The sequence below is a fragment of the Mesitornis unicolor genome, unplaced genomic scaffold, assembly GCF_000695765.1.
Source record: "Mesitornis unicolor isolate BGI_N332 unplaced genomic scaffold, ASM69576v1 scaffold51289, whole genome shotgun sequence".
In the NCBI taxonomy this organism is placed as follows: Eukaryota; Metazoa; Chordata; class Aves; order Mesitornithiformes; family Mesitornithidae; genus Mesitornis; species Mesitornis unicolor.
Window position 1 is genome coordinate 42,571 of NW_010206317.1, and position 10,497 is coordinate 53,067.

At 43.6% G+C, this 10,497-nt stretch overlaps 1 protein-coding gene across 1 annotated transcript in view; it reads left to right on the forward strand.

The window, feature by feature from the left end:
• The first annotated feature begins 673 nt into the window (after window positions 1–673).
• SLC15A2 (solute carrier family 15 (oligopeptide transporter), member 2) overlaps window positions 674–10,497 on the forward strand; it is a 39,170-nt gene continuing 29,346 nt past the window's right edge. Inside the window, exons 1-5 of the mRNA XM_010191687.1 lie at window positions 674–805; window positions 4,141–4,228; window positions 4,833–4,974; window positions 6,817–6,909; window positions 7,960–8,059. Of these exons, the coding sequence (XP_010189989.1) occupies window positions 674–805; window positions 4,141–4,228; window positions 4,833–4,974; window positions 6,817–6,909; window positions 7,960–8,059 (555 nt within the window). The remainder of the gene's footprint in view (window positions 806–4,140; window positions 4,229–4,832; window positions 4,975–6,816; window positions 6,910–7,959; window positions 8,060–10,497) is intronic.

Consider the following 10,497-nt stretch of genomic DNA (forward strand, 5'->3'; position numbering starts at 1 on the left):
GGCCTTTTGGATTATAGGAAGTAGAGATGGGGTTTGGGGCTGCTCCTGAGTGCTGGCTGTGCCCTCCAGATTAAACTGTCCATAGGAAAAGGCAAGGTCATTCCAGGGAATAGGTGTGGGAATGAACTCTGGGTTACTACACTCCTGGGATAGAAAATAAATTATTTAACACAGTGCAGGCATCCGTGACATCCAGTGTCCAAGGGTTTGGCATGATGAGCATTTTAGCAGTTACAACTTTGGGTGGATGTGTGGCTTTTCAGTGAAATGAGATCCCTGTAGTCCCCGCAGAATAAACCTGTCATTACCGTGCTGGGAGGGAGATGCTCCTAAATCCGCAGGCTGTAGGGGTATCTGGGACCTGGGATTTTTATTCAGCTCACATCTGTTCAGCATGCAGTGCTGTGCTGTGCTGGCGCACGTACAATAGCTGGGGGCCTGCCAAGCGAATAGGAGGTCCATGCCACAAAGTGCTGACAGCCCCAACCTGTGAATGACTTAAGCTACGTTCCCTTACTCTTCTTGAACTCCAGAGTTGTCTTTCCTGGTAGCATCTCCCTCCCCTTTGTGCCCTGGCTGCACAAATGTGCTCAATTAGGGTTAACTCAAACTGAATCAAACTTCATGCCTGAGGCTGGAAACCTTCCCAGTCAACTCACCACAGCCACATAGCATGGTGGGAGACAGGACGAGAGGGGAGATGAATGCTTTTCAGAGAAATGAATCCAAGGAAACTTTGTTCACTTTTATTTCTGCAGGAGATGATCCCCCCAAAGGAGATTTCCCTGTTCAGCAAAAATCCCCGGTGAGTGTTACAGCTGGTTTCCTTTTCTTTGCTTTCTGCTCAGCTTGCTCTAAACATTGCAAGATCTCTCTGTTCTTTCCTCTGTTGTGCTCTGGCTAGAGACAAACACCCTTTCTTTCAGAGGGTTGAAATAAGCATTAACAACTCGAGGCAAAAAATTCCTCCACTAACCTGATTAAGTTAAGAAAGTGCAGCTTAAAGGGAAAAAATGAACTGTCTGAATCTTTGGGAAAAAGAGTAAGGGTTTTGATTGCTGCCTTTTTCTGAATGCTACTTTCCTTGTGGGAAAAGACTTCTCTGAAGTGGAGGGAGACCTTGCTGGGGGGAGGGAGGGAGTTGACCTGTGCATTTACTGAGTATGTTGGGACCCACCAGGAAAGGGTGCCCAGATGCTGCAGAGCAGAAGCCAGGACAGGGACTGAGGACAGGCCACTGCTGTGTCTTACTGAGCTTCACTGTAGTGCCAGAGCCTCAGGTCTACATCTCTGGCTCTGATTTAAAGCCAGATTCGGGTGAATATTTTGTTGCCTTGCAGGTTTGATGTTTGTGCAGGCTTTCAGGCTAATTCTAGTTGAGTGTGTGACCCCTAAAACCTGTGCACTGTAGTGACTTCAGGGAGAACAGGGCTTGTATTGCACCAGCTTTGACTTGCAGAACAATATGGTAATACTTGCTCTTAAAGCTCACAGTTATGTCAATAGCAAGCCAACTATTTAACTCGCAATTTTAAATACTGTGCAGACATTAACTATTGGATATCCAGGGCTTCTGAGCAATATTAATCTTTGTCCCATTCTGCAGCTAGAAGGAGAGGCGAAAACAAACATGCTCTGGTAGCTGGCACTTTAAATTACTTTTTTTTTTCCAAAGATGCAGACTGTCAACTTCCACAGTATCTTTAAGAACTCCATAATCCCACAGATCCCAGGCTTACAGTGGTAGCTAAGCACAGCAGACTATCTGCGCTCTCATGAATCCAGGCTTAGCCTCTTTGCTTTTGCTGGGGCTCTCTGCTGAGCAAGGTCCTCCTCCACAAAAGCGAGCAAACTGCACCTGGCTCTCAGCATGGATGAAAGCTACCCACTTTTGGATGTTCAGGCAGGCCACAGGCAGGTCAGTGACACAGCGGAGAGAGTACGTGAGGGTTTCTGCGTCTGCTGATGTCATCTCATGACATACAAACCAGATGGAAGTACCCCTGCTTGTAAGTCACTGCTCTGTATTTGTAAGCACTTACTCAGGGTGCTGGCTCAGGAGCTTGGGGAGGTTTAGCTGGGAAGTCACCGCCTCCCACTCTCCTTTCTCTGCTTGCCCCTGCTCATCTGTAGGAGGTGCCCATCCCAGAGCAGAAGTGGCTGAAATGGGTCACCGCCAGGTTTTCTGCCGGTAACACCGTGGCATGTGATACCTTAAACTGCTGCAGCTAAATCCAGCAGGGCTTGTGCATCGGGTGCAGGCAACAGGGATCCCGACACCTGGCTGTCAGGGTTTGAACAGTCACACTCTGCATCTCCATCAAATGTTATTAAATTTCATGAGTACTGATAGCGAGGTCTGTGAAAGAGAGGAAGAAAAATATCCCTGTTACACAATTTTACTTCTAAGTTCAGAAAACGCCTCCAAGCACTCACAGGAAACAATTTTTCTCTTATGGCTATTCTTCTTTATTATGAAAAACGTGTGGGAGAAAGGTATTCTGTGTGTGTATATGTCTGTGTGTTTGTGCATTTACAGCTTTTACATGCCACCATTTTTAGGCCAGTCTAAAAGCAGGAGGCCCCAGTGTGGTTTCCAAGGGAGCCCACACTGTCTTACAAGCCATATGCTGAGCATGATGGTTTCAGAGTAAATAGTAAATGAAATGAATAATTATGTATTTACTCTAGTAAAGCAAAGAGGTCAAGGGTTTTTTAATAAAACGGCAGCCCATAAATACAGAAAGAATAATATATATATAAAAGGGCAAGAATATTTCTCTTTAGAGATGCTGGGTTTAATAATGGAAAGTGTTTGGTTGGTTTGGGAGTGGGTTTTGTTGTTTGGTTGTTGTTTTTTTTTCAAACAGCCAGTCTCTTCTGTTGATCCTGTATAATGTCGAGCAAGACAGCATCATTAGGCTAGACTCTTCTAAACTTGATGCCATTGCTTTGGGAATCCAAATAAGCTCAGGTCTCTTGGTGGTGAAATAAACCTGAATAAACACATCTATTTTGGTATTTGTATTTGCATTTGGGACTCTGGGGAGAAATACAGGAATTCATTATTTCCGACGTAAGACACAAAAATGCATGTGAAGAGTTCCTCACTTCACTGGCCCATACCATGGTTGTTTAAAACCATAAATATAAATGCTGCCGTTAATATTGCACTTCCCCCCATCTCTTACCAAGTGCATGGCCAGCCCCGTCTCTCCTGCTAATTGGCAGAGGCTGGGCCATGCTGGGAAAACCTGCTTTCCCTGTAGCAAGGCAGTGGAGCTAAGCAGCTTCCAGCTGCTTAACTCAGACTGCAGTGGAGTAGCAAGAGGCCCATGCAAGGTCATGCCAAGGCTTATCTGTTTAAATACCTTGTATTTCACTTGGAAACTGCTGATTTTAGCTAGAGTAAAGTCAGATTCAGCAGAAGAGTGGCCACGCTTAGACAAATTTCACAATTCCATTGATGTTTTGTCTAGTTTTGATTAATAAATTGAATTATCCATAGCTATGCCAGTGTTCTTGTAGTATGAAATGGATGCCATGTCTGAGAGAGTGCTGGACACAGGAATGATGCTCTGCTTCAGTGAACATGGTGGCACAGTTTGGTGCAAGTGAGGTGCAGAGATTGAGGGCAGTTGTCTCGCAGGAGGGAACAGCTCCACACAGAGGCAGACAGCAGCTCCCTGGGGTCCACCAACTGCTAAGGCAAGGTCTGGTACTAGGAGAGGGAGCAGTTTTGGGGCAGGGTAGTAGCTTTATGTTACGTGTAGGAGAAAAAGACATCCAAAAGTGTTTTTGCATCTCAGTGGGTTTTTGCAGGTTTTTGCAGAGGTGATAGGACCCTTCCACTCAAGTTTCTGGAGCTATGAGCCTGGTGGGCTGCTGACAGCCCACAAATCCCCATGGTGGTCCTTACTGGGCCCATGTTGGCCAGGGTGATTCACTGGGGAGCCTTAACCAAAGCAAGACAGGTGTGGGGTCCCTTCCCTCCTTTGAGTCCAACCCACAGGCCAGTCAATCAGACGTGGGTGGTTGGATTTTGGACTGGACTCCTCTCTGCTGCCTAGGCACTGTGGGAATATGTTGCTGGGGTGACGGCTTTTGCAGAGCTGATATGTTCTTGTTTGTCTCCTGCAGAAACTCTGTGGCTCCAACTACCCCCTAAGCATTGCCTTCATCGTGGTGAACGAGTTCTGTGAGCGCTTCTCCTACTATGGCATGAGAGGTATGTGGCCTGCATCTGGGAATTGACTTTCTGGTCCTTGAGTTTCTATACACAGTGGCCCAGTGTTCTAGGGCTGTGCTGTATGTGATCCCAGCTGTCCTTCAAAACACATTGGCATTCTGGGACAGGTATGAACAGTGTGCACTAACATTGATGCTACACCTGCTCTGAGCAGAAGCTGGGACTAGAAAGCTCCAAATGTACCCTCCAGTCTAAATTTTCATATGATTCTCTGTATCAGACCTGGTTTTCCAGTGTGTGACATCTTTCACAGTTGTGTGCTATCAGTATGTTTGGGAATTGAATCATAAAGGTACCTAATTTGCAAATAGAAAATGTGCATAAACAGAACTACATGTTACAGTAAGATAAGCTATAAAATATATTTTCCAGCTAAACTTAGATGTTTAGAGCAATGAATGCCTTCTACTCATACATCTTATTTTAGCTCTCCCTGTGTCAGAGATTATGAGGAACAGGTCTGAAAGCACAGATCTTTCCACAACAGTGCTCATAGCTGCTAGACAGATCTTGCCACTGTGATCCTGCTTACCTGCAGAGATATGCATTAATTATCTGTTGTGATTTGCTTGTTTCCTTTTAGCTGTCCTGACATTATATTTCTTAAGCTTTTTCCACTGGGATGAGAATCTCTCCACTGCTGTGTACCATGCCTTTTCTGCGCTATGTTATTTCACACCTGTCATTGGAGCCATCATGGCAGACTCATGGCTGGGGAAGTACAAGTAAGTGAAGACGTCTTTCTGATTCAGACAGCATACATCCACACCATGCAGCCTGTAAAAGGGCAGCACTGTGCGTGCTCCCAGTTTTGAGCTAGCTTGGAGTGCAGCAAACACACACTTGTGAAGGTCAGCTCCTCTCTGTTAACAGACTAACAGCTTATCTGTTTGTTCATGCTGTTCTGTGCTCCTCTTTCATCCAAGGCGACAAAGTTGGGACAAATTAAATGTCACAAACACACTTTTCCTCCACTGTCCTTCCCTACCCGCCCTGAGGTAGGGTGGTTAAACCTCAGCTTGCTAAGATCTGCTTCTGAGAAGGATTCAGAGATGGTGAGGAAGTGGTGTCATCCTCTCTGTCTCACAGTTTCAGATGAGATGTCACTAACTATGCTGTACTTACTTCTGCTTTCACAGCATAGGGAATGTGTGAGCATACCCATTTTTATACCAGAGAAACCTGGGTTCACTCAAATAATCTCCTTCAGCAAATAACCAGGTAAATTCACCCCAAGTAAGTTAGGCAGTTTTCCCTTCCACTGGTATGTTGTGGGGCCTTCCTCTGCCCCAGAGTGGTGGTGAGCAGCTGGATATAGGACTTCCTTTGCTTGGCACTGTTTGCTCATTGTCTGAGGAGTCTTGGCTGTCAGAGTGATGAAGTGCAGCTGAACCCTTCTCTCTAGGAGTAAGCACAACTGGCAGAAGAGTCTCAACAGGAAAGAAACAGCTTCCTTATACCTTTTCAACAGAAAGTTCTTAAGGAGATACTAATGTTCTTTTTTCTTTATACTCAATTTTAGTGATTTTCTTGCCCATTTGAATGAAAAAAGTAATAGTGAGTGTTTATTAACTTCATTATTTAAGGTCATATAGCAATGTTCACTGGTATTTGAGGGTATCTAGCTTGCAGCATGATGTTGTGAGAAGGTAAATCCTTATGCAGACTTCTGTGCATTAGGCAGGAGACTCCCTGGAGTAATCCTGTGACTTAATGGGAGGTGGCTTTTGCTGTAGTAGCTGAACCTCAGCCAATACCAAGGACAGGGTCACAGATTAGATAGAGGGGGTTTTAGGAATGATTTGATGTGGCTCTAAATTAGCTGTTGCAACCTGGGTTTGGATGTGTTGAGGACCGTGTGCATACTTGGAGTTCATAGGACTTCTTCTAGTGGCTGTGTTCTAACAAGTCCTTCCATTCCCTCTGTGTGTGTCTAGTCTGCACATAGGTAGACATCTCTTAATCTTGAAGGTGATGAAGGAATAGAATACTCTCAGAAGCCTGATTCTCCTAGTCAGATTTCTTCTTCTCTCTCACCAAGATGTGCGAGGCAGATGAGCTCAGTCTTTCAGAGATACTTGGGATCTAAAACAGACTTGTAATGGGGAAACCACACTCCTAATTTGGATGTGTGTGTCAGATGAGTTGAATGTAGACAACAGTCCCTCTATATGCCTTCCAGTCAAGGGATTCACTTAGATGCATGCTAAAAAATGCCAGTTATTAGTAATCTGGAAACTGAGTTGGACCCGAACAGTACTCCTTATTTGCAGCCTTCCATGCATGACAAGACTGGAACATTTTTAGTTTATTCTGCTCAGCAACCTCTGTAAAGAAAGCAGAGGCTATCCCTCCTTAGTCAGAACCCATTTACCTATCTCTTTCTTCCAGTGCACCCGGTGTTGACACAGAAGAGTTATAGCTGCCTTCTATACCAGTGGTATGAACAAACCAGTCCTTGTGCATCTGCCAAGTAGACCTGCTGTATCAGGAAGCGTAGACACACTCTGTTTTCGGATAGTACATCACCCAGCACCTTCAGTTACCGCTGTTTGCTTTCCTCACAGGACGATCATCTACCTCTCCATTGTGTATGTGATTGGCCATCTGATAAAGTCAGTCGGTGCAATTCCCTCCCTGGGCAACCAGGCGGTTCACGTGTAAGTAGCTGTTGAAGAAGCAGTGCTGTAGTAGGTTGCAATGATAGTTGGTTTACAAAGGGCTGTCATTTGTTTCACCTCCATCAGGCCAGCAGTTTGGGGGCTGTGCATGGGTTGTTCTTAATCAGTGAAGAGTTTGGGATATCTGAGTAAGAACAAAAGGGCAGATCTAGAGTAAATGCACCAGAAGGAGTTGGAAACCACCACGAAGACTCCTAGCCCTTTAATGTAGGGACCTCTGAGCCCCACTCTCTGCTCTACCATGCTACTAGAGTCTGGTCTCCTCCATCCAACTGCCTGCACCAGGCTTATTCCTCCCTCACTTCCTTGTCAGCATACTTGCCCTCTGTATGCATGAGAACACAAACCCAAAACACATTTTCTGATGTGAGAGAGGAAGGGTCTGTCTTTTCCATGAATACAACCCTTCTTGTGTCCAGATTCTGAGCTGGTTTTGCCTAGTTGGTTACAGCTCTAAAAACATGCAGATGCAGGCAGGAGCATATCTCATTTACAGAACAGGTTCCTTTTGTCCCCAGCTGGCCAGTCCTGGCACTCCTGTTCCCTACAGATGTAACTTGCACATCCAACAGTGGGATTTTGAGGAGCATTTGGAGGTAGAAAGAATAAGCCAGATTCAGAATGAGCCTAATTCAAACAGTTTGACTGCGCTTACCCAGACCAGAAGGCTACAGAAAAAGGCTATTTTTTTTCTTGGTGGTGGTTTTTTTTTTTTTTGTTTCCCCCCTCAATTGATCTCTGCAATCTTTTGTTGTCATGTGAATGAAAAAATAATCCCACGGATCTCTGATTTCTTAGTATGTCCAGTGGGCCTCAGAACAGCAAGAAACTGACAAAAGCAGTTTGGTTAATTGACTGGTACTGAATACAGAAATGAGGATAATGAATTTGTCTTTTGCACTTATCTGGCTCATCATCACTACTCATGTAAAAAAAAATACCAGAGGAATCATGGTTGGGTGACACTAAAATGCTCTTGTAAGCACTGGAAAGGTTCTGCAATGGTGATATTTTTGTTCTTGCATGAAGGGTCCTGTCTATGGTTGGTCTGTTTTTGATCGCCCTTGGAACGGGAGGTATCAAGCCCTGTGTCTCTGCATTTGGTGGGGACCAGTTTGAAGAAGAACATGTAAGATTTCTTTTTCTTTTCCAAAATCTGCAGTGTCTGCTTACTTTATGAGGTTGTTTATGTAATGTACTAGAATAAAGGCCAGTTTGCTAGGAAAAGATTTAGTAAGATGTGAGGTAGGATGACTTGCATAAAACTTGAGAGAATCTGGATGCTTCAGGAAAGGAAAATTACAGCAAAACAGGACATAGGACAGCATAGAGCAGCAGAAGGATGGGTCCTAATTGCATCAAATCATCTAAATGTTAGTTTGACATCAGAGTAGCTGGAAAATCCTGTATCATGTATCATTTCTGAACCAGCCCAGGCTTCCTTTGGAACTTTGCCTCAATTTGGTCATAGTCTGTCTCCTAGATGTTGTTCAGAAAGAACTGTAGGAAATCCCAGTCTTTTGAAAGTAGTGCTACTACCAAATCTACCCAGAATGTTTACTAAACATTCCAGAATGGAAAGTTTTGAAAAGTTGTGAAAATTTCTTTTTAGCTCTGTTTTTGCTCTGCATCTTGTGAATTGTAGTCCAGTTGCTTTGTGTCCTCATTCTCTGTCATGAGTGCTTAGCCCCTCACCTGCGCTAATCTCAAACTCCCATTACACAGTACAGTGGCTCAACCAGGGATAAGGTAGTGCTTAAAGAAGCAAGGCACGTCAGGAAGTACTAATCCTCAGGCAAAATGCATCATTTTCAAATTGACCTGAAATGAAACACTTAGATTTATGTTAACCTAACACACAAATAAAAATGTCAATCTTCTCAATGACAGTATTCAAATTAACAACTTCTGTGCACGACATAAGTCCTCAAATATGTAGAAGATCACTGCTACAAGAAAGAAAAGAGGTGTTTGGGTCTGTGATAAGTAGGCTCAAATACAAGAAGGATTACTTAGGACTGACAGTAGGAAAAAATTCCAAAAACAGATCTAAAGAAATACTGGAAAATATTAGGACCTTTGGGAAATGGAAATTTCCATCAATAGAGGTATTGAAGAAGGACATTAGACTAATGGTCTGTTAGGAAAGGCAATGGTAGAGTTGGACAAGGGATGGAAGCCCCATAGGGCAGGTTGCTATATGTCTTTTGCAATACTCCAGCATGTAATCAGTGTTTAATGAACAAATGATATAGACTAGAATGTTTATTTTAAAATTTTGGCAAAACTTGTGCTTTCTGCACATGAGCTGTGTGATGCTGAAGCGAGAAAGGTTATGGTTACTAAGGAGTAACAAAACCTAGGCTGTTTCATGGTCAGTTGTTCAAAGCAGATCCTCCTGCAGGCATGTCCATCCTGTGCTGTCAGCTGGACTCGTTGCTTTCTTTAAAGCTGCAGAAGAGGGAGCAGTAGTGGGCTGGTGGTCATCAGCCTCCCCATTTGGCATGACTTTGACCAAAAGCAGGTTGGCAGTACAGCACACATGCTCTGGAAATCCACTGCGTTCATACCAGCATGCCAGCATCCCAGCTTGCAGCACCAGTAGTTGTACCAACATGATTGTAACAGGTGTTATAGCAGCATTTTCAGAAGTGCTACTTTTATGAATATTAATGATTAATGATGTTTATCCAGCATCTTTCAATTACCACCTAATTATAGTATGATAATATGTGCCACTTATCTTCAGAGTGTTTATAGACTTCAGCTAATGAATCTCAGCACCCCAGTCAGACACATACGTATTACTGTCCCAAACTTACAACCACAACTGAGTTACAGAGAAATAACTGTATTGCCTGTGGTCGTGTGGGTCTACGCCTATTGTCTAGCACTCAAACTACACCTCTCCAACAAATTTATCCAATGATAAAGCTCAAACGTTCACCTGTGTGTTGCCATCAAGAAAAACTAATTTAGAGAAAGAAAACTGTAAAAAGCCTTCTGACAAGGACAATGCGTTCTGCCCTCTTTGTTCTCTTCAGAGCAGAAAGTTTTATATTTTACCATTTTGACTTGGCCTTTCAGAAGAAGAAAAGGTTTTATGCTATGTAATAAGAAATTTAAGTCTTCAAAATCGGAATGAGAAGTTTTGATTTTGTAAGGAATGAGAGGTTTGGGGCCAACCAGAATATTTCTCCCCTCTGGAGTGGTGTTTGAGAGGACTTACCATGTTTTTCATCTTCCACTTCAGGTAGGATGAAATAAATTTTGAAAATTCTCAATGAAATGAAGCATTTGATTCCCCTTTAGTTTTCAGAACACAAATAAACTTCAGCTGAGCCCTTAAGTGCACAGGCTCAGTTGTTCCATCTGGAAATTAGGGATATGGTAGTTCTGTATCTAAAATGAATAAATAAATTGTCTCTGCTATTCCCACATAGAGGCAAATTTATGTGCTGAGGTAAATGCACACCATCAGATTGGTTTTCTTTTAAGTACTTTGAGTGTAATAGTCTTGGATCTGCCACTTTGAGAACAAATGGCAATGGAGACTGATTCAGCAGG